At 53.2% G+C, this 12,508-nt stretch overlaps 1 protein-coding gene across 5 annotated transcripts in view; it reads right to left on the bottom strand.

Moving 5' to 3' along the window:
• Positions 1-12,508, bottom strand: part of FRMD6 (FERM domain containing 6) — a 39,626-nt gene continuing 27,118 nt past the window's right edge. For 4 of the 5 annotated variants that reach the window (XM_031051974.2, XM_013129866.3, XM_031051975.2 and 1 more), the window contains 13 exons: positions 12,273-12,455; positions 11,424-11,514; positions 11,018-11,160; positions 10,285-10,361; positions 9,465-9,651; positions 8,330-8,485; positions 7,465-7,530; positions 7,300-7,368; positions 6,938-7,112; positions 5,890-6,225; positions 5,649-5,774; positions 3,011-3,102; positions 1-2,891 (listed from right to left, as the gene is read on the bottom strand). In XM_031051974.2, the coding sequence (XP_030907834.1) occupies positions 2,607-2,891; positions 3,011-3,102; positions 5,649-5,774; positions 5,890-6,225; positions 6,938-7,112; positions 7,300-7,368; positions 7,465-7,530; positions 8,330-8,485; positions 9,465-9,651; positions 10,285-10,361; positions 11,018-11,160; positions 11,424-11,514; positions 12,273-12,371 (1,902 nt within the window). In that variant the 5' untranslated portion in view covers positions 12,372-12,455 and the 3' untranslated portion in view covers positions 1-2,606. The remainder of the gene's footprint in view (positions 2,892-3,010; positions 3,103-5,648; positions 5,775-5,889; positions 6,226-6,937; positions 7,113-7,299; positions 7,369-7,464; positions 7,531-8,329; positions 8,486-9,464; positions 9,652-10,284; positions 10,362-11,017; positions 11,161-11,423; positions 11,515-12,272; positions 12,456-12,508) is intronic. The other variant, XM_005152330.3, reaches the window with a different exon arrangement.

Below are 12,508 nucleotides of genomic sequence, written 5' to 3' on the forward strand. Positions count from 1 at the left end.
TAATGCAAACAACTGTCACTTTATTGTCGTTTCCAGCCGTACCGCAAAAGGCACACAACAAACTTCATTGGTACAAAATGATTTCAACTGCGGGGTTTTTGTATAGCTTTCCCTGTGTTTCCCTTTTGCAACACAGTCACTGGCTCTCCCATCGCCCTGATGGGAAGATCCTTTCACAGAAAGGACTATTTCATTCGTGCAGACAGATAGCTCATTACTGCAGGGGCAGTGGCACTAAGGGCAGTTAGGCACTGCCACCCCATTACCACCAGGACCCTGCAGACACCCTGGCCACCTGCAAAATAAATGGCACCTCTGTGTCCCCCACATTGCACCCTGGCACAGCCCCACTCCCATTTGCCCAGGGGTGAGCTCCATTGCTACCCTCCTTAGCACCCCAAACCCTGCTTTCTTCCAGGTTCAGCTATGAGATAACGGGGCAGGAGAAAAATGGAGAAGCGCCGATTTAGCTGCTTCCCCCCCACCCCCAATGCTTTCTGAACATCATCGGGCATTTCTTTACACAATTTACCCTCCAGCTACATGTTTCTGCAGAGCAGTGGGTGAATGTCCCATGGAGGGCACCCCAGACTTGCTGGCAGAGGGGTGCTAGCAGGACGCCCCAGCTCAATGCTGCAGCCCCACTGCCTCACAGGGGCTGGTAGAGGGGAAAAGAAGAGGCTGGGGATGATTTCAGGGTATTTTCCTGACCATCCCAGCCCATGCATGGCAGACACACACCCCTCTGCAACCACAAACCCGGCTGTGGACAAGGGTCTGGAGTGGGGCTGCTGCTACTAAATGCAAGCATCCCACTCTGAGATGTGGTACCCACAAATGAGGCTTTTCAGGTGTTTTCTGGGGTCCCCCCAAATCTAGAATGAAGCACACAGGCCTGAGCCCCCTATGCAGCATCCCTCCAGCTGCCCTGGGCAGCTTTAGGGGGGATAAAAACCAGCTTTCGGGGCCACCATCTTCCTGCTTGCTCTGCCAGCATTTGGCTGTCTATTATTTCCAATACTATCCCTTGTGCTGGGTGAGATCAAGCAGTGGGATCAGGATACACTGTGCTCGTGCCACGGTCCCATAGCGTAGGGCCACAGCAGTGCCTGAAGCTCTCCCCTACCAGCTCCCGCATCACAGTAACACTGAGGGGTTTTGCACTGTGCCAACAGCCACGCTCCGTTTCTTTTGGTATCAGGTCTCCCTTCTTGGCTCTCTCCCCCAACATTTTTTATAAAAAATAAGGTTGTGCTTATTTATAAAATAGTATTTTTTTCTTTTAAGAAAAGTTTCCAGTTAAAAAATGGTGGTATATCAAAATATGGCAAAACTTTGGCTGTCAATCACTAAACTCTAATTAAAAATATCGACTAAAAAGGCATTGTGCTGTGAGTATTAGCTGCTGTAATGCGCTTCACCCTCTGGTACCGATGGCAAATATTACATCTGGGCAGGCTGGCTTCCCTGGGACACACTTGGAAGTCGCCTTGGGTTTTTCTAGCACATCACCATCATTCTTTAGCAGAACTATTTGAACTGTAAGAAACTTAAAGATGCATGAAAAGCATTGGTAAAATACAACAGAGACTGCACCAGAAAGAGCCACAATTACAATGCGGTTGCATACATATTCTTCTCAAGACGAAAGTCTATTTTCTCACTTAGTGCTTAGAAAAAAATATGATTATTTATATGGTTCATTAAAGAAGAGAGGCAGATCCTTTTATAAAAGGTATTTTAGGGCAGAAGTAAAATGAAAATGGGTCTATAAGATCCAGACATATATAAACATACATACCTTGATATATTTATATATGTAATCTCTATATATTCAAAGTCTGGGATGCATTATTGCAATATCCATACAGGTGACCTGTTCTTTTCCATCCTCCTTTGCTTTTGGTTTTCTTGGGTGGGTGTTTTTGGGTTTTGGGTTTTTTTTTCTCAGAAAAAAGAACAAAAACGAAGCTGCAAATGGCTTTGAGAGCTCCCAGCTGCCCTGCTGGGACTGCTCTGGCCTCACATCCAGCACGTGGTTTTGGAAGAACTGGGCTGATGCTCTGGTTGATGCTGCTGGCCATGCCTTCCTCTACGGTTCATCAGTCCCTGGCTGGTTATTGCTTAATTGTCCCTCCCTATACTGGCCTTCTGGGTATTTACATTTCTTTGGCTTGACTTGAACACAACAGTCCGGCACTTTCTCTCCAGCATCCGCTGCCACCAAGCCACTGCCAGAGCCACCAGCAGCACTGAGGGTGAGGGCAAGGAGGCGAAAAGGACACCTTGCCACAACGCAGTGAGAAAACACAGGCTAGCTTCTGTGAGCTCAAACAAGTCGTGTTTCTCCCAGTTGAAATAAAACAACTTGTGTTTGGCACAAACTCATCCGGAGGAGAAAGGATGCTGGGGGACTGCTGGTGGCACTCTGCCGTGCCGGGGACTCCATCCCGCACACTGCTGGGGTATTCCCCGAGTTTCCACAGCCTCGGTTTAAAGGGAGAGGGATGGGGTGGGGGAAAGGCAACACTGACAGCCCCGATGCAGGGCAGGGAGCCCCAGCCTCCCCCTCAGGGGAAGGCAGCTGGTCCTGCCTCCTGTGGTGCTCAGACAACAAACTCAGGGACTTCATCATGGGTGAGATCCAGTGAGAAGTATTTGCTGGTTCTTTTGACAGGGAAGGTCTCCTGGATGTTGATGCATTGCTGGGCCAAGCAGCCATTGCAGTAGAGCCCTTCCTCCTCCAGCCCATGGGCACAGCCGAAGGTGTAGCTCTGGGCTGTGTCCTGGCAGAGGTTGGCCAGTTGTAAGAAGTCTTTCTGGTAGAGCCGAATGTCATCCAGGCTCAAGCTGTGCCGGTCCGTTGATGTCTTCGGTTTCCTGCACGTTGTCTGAGCAAAGTAGAGAGGAGGCTCAGAACCACATGGGGACCCAAGGGGGTCAGGGAAACCCAAGACCCTAGTGCCAGCAGGGCTTCAGGTCTCTCCTAAGCCTCATCAGCACCACGTACCTGGGGTAAGGAGTCAGTGCTCTGTCCCCGCAGCTTCACCACTGTCTCTGAGGAGCTGGAGGTGGAGGAGCTGATCTCTTTCACAATAAGCCCTGCACAGAGGAGATAGGAGGATGTGAAGGTTATTTCAAAGCTTCTCAGCTCTCTTGGAATCCATGCCTGCTGTCCCTGCAGGCTGGCCCTTGCTTTGTGGTAAAAGCACCCTCAGCTTCACAGGAAGCCTTCACCCCAACAGCTCTACTTGCAACCAATGTTACCTACAAAGTATCCCAGATTTGCAGGAAAATGGCATACAAAGCTGTCCCCAGGGAGTTTGGCACCCCATGAGACCTCCCAGTAGCCCCCAGCACAGAACTGGAAATGCAGGCAACTCTCTGAGCACAGCTCTGGAGAAACCAGGCTCACACTTGTGATGATGCAGGGATGTTAAAGATAACAGGAAGGGATTTTATAGGTATGTAGCAAATAAAAGACAGACTAGGGACAACGTAGGCACCCTCCGGAAGCTTTCGGGAGAGCTGGCTATGCAGGATTTGGAGAAGGCTGAGGTTCTGAATGGCTTCTTTGCCTCAGTCTTCACTGGCAAAGGCTCTGACCACACCACCCAAGTCTTGGAAGGCAGACGCAGGGACTGTGAGAATGAAGATCTCAGGCCCACTGTAGGAGAGGATCTGGTTCAAGACCATCTTAAGAACCTGAACTTGCACAAGTCCATGGGACCTGATAAAATCCATCCGCGGGTCCTGAAGGAGCTGGCAAATGAAGTTGCAAAGCCACTGACCATCATATCTGAAAAATCATGGCAGTCAGGTGAAGTTCCTGATGACTGGAAAAAGGGAAATATAACCCCCATTTTCAAGAAGGGGAAAATGGATGACCCAGGGAATTACAGAGCAGTCAGTCTCACCTCTGTGCCTGGCAAAATCTTGGAGCAGATTCTCCTGGAAGGCATGCTAGGGCACATGAAAAACAACAAGGTGCTTGGTGACAGCCAGCATGGCTTCACTAAGGGGAAATCTGCCTGACCAATTTGGTGGCCTTCTATGACGGGGCTACAAAAGTGATGGACAGGGATAGAGCAGTTGATGTCATCTACCTGGACTTGTGCAAAGCGTTCGACACTGTCCCACATGACATCCTTGTATCTAAATTGGAGAGACATCAATTTGATAGGTGGACCACTTGGTGGATAAAGAACTGGCTGGATGGTCGCATTCAAAGAGCTGTGGTCTATGGCTCAATGTCCAGCTGGAGACCAGTAACGAGTGGTGCCCTCAGGGATTGGTGTTGGGACCGGTCTTGTTCAACATCTTTGTCACTGACATCGACAGTGGGATTGAGTGCACCCTCAGCAAGTTTGGTGATGACACCAAGCTGTGTGGTTCTGTTGATATGCTGGAGGGAAGGAATGCCATCCAGAGGGACCTTGACACACTTGTGAGGTGGGTTGATGCCAACCTCATGAAGTTTAACCATGCCAAGTGCAAGGTCCTACACCTGGGTCGGAGCAATCCCAGGCACAGCTACAGGTTGGGCAGGGAAGAGATTCAGAGCAGCCTTGTGGAGAAGGACTTGGGGGTGTTTGTCAATGAGAAAATGAACATGAGCCAGCTGCAGTGTGCGCTCACAGCCCAGAAAGCCAACTGTATCTTGGGCTGCATCAAGAGGAAGCGTGACCAGCAGGTCGAAGGAGGTGATCCTGCCCCTCTGCTCTGCTCTCGTGAGACCTCACTTGGAGTATTGTGTGCAGTTCTGGTGTCCCCAACATAAAAAGGACATGGAACTGTTAGAACAAGTCCAGAGGAGGGCCATGAGGATGATCAGGGGACTGGAGCACCTCCCATATGAAGACAGACTGAGAAAGTTGGGGCTGTTCAGCCTGGAGAAGAGAAGGCTGCATGGAGACCTCATAGCAGCCTTCCAGTATCTGAAGGGGGCCTACAGGGATGCTGGGGAGGGACTCTTCATTAGGGACTGTAGTGACAGGACAAGGGGTAATGGGTTGAAATTTAAACAGGGGAGGTTTAGATTGGATATAAGGAAGAAATTCTTTACTGTGAGGTTGGTGAGGCACTGGAATGGGTTGCCCAGGGAGGTTGTGAATGTTCCATCCCTGGCAGTGTTCAAGGCCAGGTTGGATGAAGCCTTGGGTGATATGGTTTAGTGTGAGGTCTCCCTGCCCATGACAGGGGGCTTGGAACTAGATGATCTTAAGGTCTTTTCCAACCCTAACTATTCTATGATTCTATGACAGTGCTCATGCTCATGGGAACAAGTGAGGAGTTGCCATAAAGAAAGAGAGTGGGGGTCAGCAGTTGAGAACATCAATGAAATTATGTCCATCACCTGTGGACAGCTCCTGCCATCTCCAAATAACCCATATTGCCTGGGCACACACCCCTGTGCCATGGGGCAGCAGCACAGAGCATCAGTCCTGCTCCGAGTCAAACCTGCACCTTTCCCAGGAAACCCCTTTTCTTTGTAGTTTCACCAAGATTAACCCATCTTGCATTCAACCCACAGGGCAAATGGCTTTTCCTGGTGTCCCAAAAGGATGGCTCAGGCTGATTTCCTCTGCTGAGTGCCGAAGGTGTGACTTGCATTGCAGAATTGGCAATCAAAGCTGGCATCGCCTCACCTGAGTGTCCATTGAACTTGCGTGACAGCAGCATGTCCTCCGTGATGTAGACGCACATGTCAGGGCTCACCTCCATCTCACTAGCTTGCTCCAGCTCCCGGGGGTCATCCACCAGCATCTCGATTTCTGCAGGCAAGGATGAGATGGGACAAGTCACTGATATGCACCTCCCAAGCACCATCCAACCCCAGTTACCTCATAAGACCCAAGCTAGAAAGCCCACACTCAGCTGGTGTCTCACCATCATCCTGGGAGTCCTCCTCCAACCGGTCCTTCCCACCACTCTCCACCCCAGAGGTGTGGGAGCTGCCATGGCTGGTCATGGAGCTGCAGGTCTTCAGCTTGCGGTGGGTACCAGCTCCCGAGAAGCTATCCTCAGGCCCCATCTCCCTGGGCTTGGGGTCGGTCTCGATGCCCGAGGTGTGGGAGCTGCTGTGGCTGGCAGTGGAGTGCCGGGACAGGCGCTTGTGCCGCACGCTGCCGGCACTGCTGCCGCTGGCCCGCGAGCGCTTCTCCAGCTGGTCCATGTCCAGGTCAAGGGTGTCGCTGATGTACGACTCGCGGTACTGCTTCTTCTCTGCGAGGCCAGTGACACGCTGTCAGCATGTGGCAGCCTGCACCACAACCCCGTGGAGCATCCTGGTCCCCAAGTGCACTGACACCCAAGCCCAGCAGAGTGGCCAGCCCTGTCCTGGTGGCACCTGGGGATGGTAGGGATTGGTGGGGAGCCTCAAACTTGCTGTGCTCTGTGCTGTGCTATTGCTTCAAAGTAGGAGGAGGAGAAAGAGGAAGAAGAGGAGAAGGAGGAAGAGGAAGAAGAAGAGGAGAAAAAAATAAGGAGGAGTTGGAGGAAAAAGAGGAAAATGAGGATGAAGATGAGAAGGAGGACGAAGAAGATGAGGAGAACAAGGAGAAGCAAGATGAGGACAAGGAGAAGAAAGAAGAAGAGGAAGAGGGGAAGAAGAAGATGAGGGATGGAAAAAGGAGGAAGAAGATCTTATGCTTGCTCAAGGGCTTTCTGAGCTTGGAGATGAGACATGGGGCACTGGGAAGCACCACATTGAGGCATTGGACGAAACTGGGCCATCAGGGACCACAGCTGTGCCTGAGGGTCTTTGGGCATCCCGCCATCCGGGAGAGGTTGGTCAGGGCCAGGACGTGCTGATGGACAGTTGAGGGGGATGTGGGGACAGCCACCCCCTGACCTGTTCCTGGCCATGGGGCTGGCACAAGGACCTCATACAGGCAGGAGCCCGGTGCTGGTGGGATTCACGCCCCAGGGCACCTACCCTCATTCTCCTCCAGCCTGCGGACCTGGCGCAGCACGGGCTGCAGGTTCATGTAGAGCCGGTGGCTGCTGCTGAGCAGCTGCAGGAGGTGGCGGGAGCGCAGCGGGCAGCCCGTGTAGTAGATGAGCTTCCTGGCCGAGGGCAGCCCGTCCGGCAGGATCTCAAACTTCTTGCCCTGTGTGGGAGAGGGAGGACTTCAGCCCCAGAGAGGAAGATACTCCTGCTGCAGCCCACCTATCAAACCCCTTCACCCACACTGCAATCATACTGCTTGAGGTCTTGTGTAACAACAGCCCGTGCCCAAATCAGAGCCCAGGAGCGACACGGGCAGAGGTATTCTGCCTGAGGATGGTGGCACTCACCACAAACACCAGTTTTCCCACATTTGTCCAGGGGAAGTCATAGAGAAGCTGCTTTTCTTCATCCAAGTTCTGCAACGAGAGAAGAGGTGGGCCCAGCTGAGGATGCTGGCAGGGGCTGCCTATGCAGGAAGGGGGCCGTGCCATTGCCCTCCCTCAGCTGCCTACCTGGAAGATTTGGATGCCCCGTGTCGTCAGCCCTAGTGTCAGGGAGGCCTCAACCTCCCTTTTGTCCTAAAGGAGGAAAAATACATCATTTGCAGCATGAAGTGTAGAAATCTGCTCCCCACTCTCCAACCAAGGTATCCTCCTGTAATCCCCCCACCTCCCATCCAGCAGCAACAGCCATATGTGGTAGGTGCCACATTAATCATAGAACCATTTAGGTCAGAAAATACCGTTAAGATCATCAAGTCCAACTGTTTAATTAATGATGCACACACACTGCCTGGTCACATCCTCTCACAAGTTCCCAGTCCCAACCCCTAAGCAGCTGCCACACCATCTTAAGGCTCTGGAAAAGCAGTTTAACCTCAGAAAACTTGGAAGGTCCTTCAGAAACAGAGCTGGGGCACTTTTATGCTTGAGCCTGATGTGCTCCTACACCATACACTGTGCTCTCCTGGAGGGTTCTTCTCTTTAACTTAAGGATGCTATAGAATGGTTTGCGAAGCATTAGCTCCGAGCACCCAGCAAACAAATCGCCCTGCTCCCAGGAGAAAACTCCAGCACATATTTTTTAAGGAGAGGATACCAAAAAATAAGATCCCAGAAGCCCCAGAGCTACTTCCCCACACCCTGGCCACCTCTCGCCTCTCCATAACTGGTAGAAAATAGCAGGATGATATAAAGCTGCATCTCCCTGCCTCTGGGAGCAAAGCACTGCCCTTGAGACTGCCCTGCTCCAGCCAGCGAGTCCCATTAAAAATGCAGCTCTTCCCAAAATACCTTAGAAGTTGCTTGGCAGTTCCTCCTTTCAGTAAAAGGGAGCCCTGAATCCAATCCCCAGCCTGAGCTCATGGCCAGGGCTCACCTTGTACAACCTGTAGTAGTGCACAGCCACATCCTCCAGCCGGACAGCCTCCTTGATGTACTTGAGGTGTGCTTCGGAGGCTGTCAGAGCAAACTGATCTTTGTGCATGTTTGGGACGTGCTTCAGGATATAGTCCTTGCCCCTCTTTGCAACCACCTGTTTGGAGGAGAAGAGAAGCTTGTCCAGGGGAGCTGCTTGGGGCTGGATGCCAGCCCTGGCACTCCTGAACAGTGGTGATTTCAAGGGAAAAGGGAAACTGGAGCAATATGCTTCATTATAGAGACCTGCAAGCAAAAATAAAACAGATACAGCAGCCAACAACATCTTGTCAACCCGAGTTCCACTGGGAAATGCGTATTTCCCCGTGTGCCTGGCCCGTGGAGCTCACACCACTGGTGACACCCATGCCCTGGCTGTAGGGAACCACAGAGGAGGCTCAGCTGTTTGGGGTCCCAGGGCATATCCCACACAGCTGTGAAGCTCTTCACCACTCCTCTCTAACTAGTATTGACCTGTCTGGTAATAAACAGGCTTGTTTTTGGGTACCCTGCAGAGGCTGGCACAGTGTCCTTGCTGTGGGGTCCCAGATGGGAGCTGTCTGCCATTAGTGTGCCATACAGAACAGGAACACTCTCTACTCCTCTCCTGTGCAAAATCATTGGAATGGCATTGCCGCAGCAGCCAGCTCTGCCTGATGGTCGGAGGTAATGTGAGGCTGCCTGTCACCCTGTGCTCTGCTTCAGTTTCCCTCCAGGACTAGCCCAAGAGCTGCCTACACTGTGGCTGCTGCACTGGAGGACACCAGCTCCTAAAGGGCTGTACCTGGTGGTGGTGGGATGATGCCATGGTGGCACATAGCACACAGGGAAGCCCTTGTGAGCATCCCTGCAGTGCACAGGGAAATCCCCAGCAGTGGAATGAGCCACCCAAGCCACCACACCAACCCCAACCCTCCCTGCCCACAGCTATTTGCAGCCACGCAGTTGTCACAGGTTATTAATAACTGGGACTAAGCCACAGACAGGGAGGCAGCAGGAACGCTGGCTGCCTGGGAAGCCTCTGAGCAGCCCAGCATCAGCAGCCTCATGGGGATTCACATGCGCTCAGAGTGGGGACCCCATTACAGCTCACTTACCCAGGCAGGGAAATAAGCTTCGGGCTCGAAGTACTTCCCACAGTGCTTGTTGCGCTTGAAGTCACCCAGGTCGGCTTGGAGGGCAAAGGCAGTGAGGAGGAAATAGGCTTCCTCACGCAGCACACACTGCGAGTGCAGCACTTGCTTCCGCAGGTGCCAGTAGTAGTAGTAGCGTGCAGTCCGGTCACTGTGGGGACAGCAGATAATGGAGGAGAGGGGAACCAGTAAGACACCCACTCATGACCAAGACCAGGAGGTGAGAGACAACTCTGGCACCTTCCTCCCGGTGGGAAGGTCTTACAGAGGGAGCAGGGCTGGTTGCTCCCTTTCCCCCTTTCATTAAAGCCAGATCCCATTAGGTGGTGCAAAATCACAGCTACTTTGCTGTGCTCAGATTTCCAGCCAGTGCCTCCTGCAGATGAATAACCCCTCCAAAAGCATCCCCACAGGGCTGCAGGTGCCAACTGTGTCCCCAAGTGCCCAAGACCCTGAAAATAGTTTTTTCCCCAAAACAGGACCTGAAGCTCCCACGTAGCCACAGGCACATGTGTGAATTAAAACCAGGCTATGCCCTAAGTACGGTGTCCCCAGCTGCTCAAAAGGCTCCACCATGCCTGGCTGGGAGCAGTGTCCCCATGTGGCAGGAGCAGCCGCTCAGGACCCTGCCACAAACAGCTCCAGCTTTTGGGATGCCAGCAGCACCCCGTGGCATCCTGAGGCTCTGAGCCAGGGGTACCTCTGGGTGCCCCCCCCCCCAGCAGCTCTCCCCACCAAGCCCTGGGGGGTGCCCACCACAGTGGGACAGGTGGGTGCACCCTACCTGATCAGCCTGCCGTTTTCCACATAGTACTGCACTCGGAAGTGGATGATCATTGGAGGACCAAACTGGTCGATCCCCTGGAAGGAGAAGATTTTCAGGGCTCCTGTGCAGACCCCAGCATCACGGCCCTACCCCTTGCCTCTGCTCGCCCAGGGCCAGGTCCGTCATGGCCACCCCTTTGCCCCAAAAAGCCACAAGGAGGAGTTCACTCACTAACACCACTCATACGTTTTCCCTTAATTAGAGTTTAAACCCTTTTCTGTCTCCCAGTGTGCTGAAGCACAAAGGGGATTTGGATTTAAAGAAGCAGGAGGCTGGGTTTGAGACCCCCAGGGGGGCTGCTGGCCCTCTTCCACCCCTCCCAGCCCGAGCCCTATTCTCAGTGCCAGCACAGGAGCCTTCACACCAACCCAATCAGCACATTGCCTTGAAATAATTAAAAGGTGCTTTGGGGGGAAACCCCCAAACACTTGATTTTAGAAACCAGAAGAAGGGACAGCTTAGAATTTCTGCTGAAGTGTAAGGAAGTAAGGGAGGAAAAGCTCGCAGCTCCAAGGTGGGGAGCGTGAAGGACACGTCCCCAGCAGGGGCACATGGTGGCACTTGCAGTGACAACCATCAAGCATCATCTGGGTTTCACTCACTTTGCATGCCCGTCCCCCCACCCCGTGCAGGCTAACAGCCAAGTGCCCCCTCCCACCCCTCGGCTGCATTCCCATCTCCTGGAAGTGACCTGCGACGGGGACAGAGGTGGCCTTACTGCCGTCAGCTCTCCATGCAAGACCTCACCGCTGACCTTGCTGGCCTCCTTCTTCCATTCCTTAGGGCAGTACTTGTAGAGTTTCTGGGCCAGGTCCATGTACACGTGCTCATTGTCTGAGTGGGACAGAGCTGGCATCAGCATCCCCACTGTGCTCCCTGCATCCCAAGCCCCGCCCTGGCCCATCAGTGGGTGATGCGGGGAGTCCATAACCTCCCTGTCACTTAATGAGAAGCCACCAAAGGGTTGGCTAAATTTGCATCCACATTTGGACAAACACGCACCCCTTACCCGGGGGCATCATGCCATGATGAGCCGTGATGGCATTGGGCTGGACTGGCCACGGGCACCAAACCCATGGCACAAGCCCTTGACTTACTCTGGATGACGCTGAGCCCGAACAGGTGACAGTCCTTCAGTCTCAGGAGGTCACACACCTGCACCAGCAATTCGTGGCACAAAATCTTCACCTGCAAAAACCCACACAGTCCCTCCTGCGTCTGTGGCTGAGCCAGGCAGGCACCAAACCCACCACAGCATCCTCAAGCAGGAGCAGGGGAGTGACGGGTTGGGCTGTGCGGCTCGTTTTTCCCATGGGGCCAACATGGAAGTCCCCCAAAGCAGGATCCCATGCTGGGTTGCAGGACCAGAGCTCTCCCAGTGATGGGATGCACAGGACAGATGCATGGGGCAGCCTGAGAACAGCAGCGGGTGGTGGAGACCTCACTGCAACCAGCCTGGCACCAGGTAGATGGCTTTGGGGCAGAAAACAGAATATTGATGGTGTTGAATTAAAAAAAAATTAAACCTGGGAATTTCATATTTCATATTACATCCAAATGAGAGTGAAACCCCTCCTGTTTCTTCACTGGGGTATGAGAGGCTGAACTGCCATCCACAGTGGATGTGTGGGGTGAGGATTGAGGGAGGAGAGACTGCCCGCTCCACACCATGCCTCCCAGTGGGATGGCATGCATCAGGTCACCCGCCCAAAATCACAGCCCTGTCAGCAGCACATCGAGTCGAGAAGAAGCAGCAGAGCGTAAAACACAGACACAGCTTTCAGGGGGAATAACGCGTGTGCATTTCTCTGGCAGGGCAAGAGCAGGCAGGCTCCAAATTGAAACCAGAAGCAAAACCAGAGCTTGCAAATGCACCCCACTGCACGTCCCCAGGTATGATGAAAACATCAGTGCTCAGGGTTACCCTGGTCCTTGTGCTGCCTTACATTGATGATGATGTTGAGGGAGTCGTCGTTGGGAAGGAAGATGCAAACGCTGCGGCGGTCCTGCATGACTCTGTTGTTGTGGAAGGTCAGTTTGTTCATCGTGGTCCGGGCTCGGGGCTCGGGGCAGGCGGCGGGCACCTCACCAGCAGGCCCGGGTGGCCTTGGTTCCTGCGGGCGCCATCCCTGCAGGCGAGATGGGCGGCCTGAGCCCTGTGCATGGCACCCACCCAGCTTCC

This window comes from Melopsittacus undulatus, chromosome 4 (genome assembly GCF_012275295.1).
Source record: "Melopsittacus undulatus isolate bMelUnd1 chromosome 4, bMelUnd1.mat.Z, whole genome shotgun sequence".
NCBI lineage: Eukaryota > Metazoa > Chordata > Aves > Psittaciformes > Psittaculidae > Melopsittacus > Melopsittacus undulatus.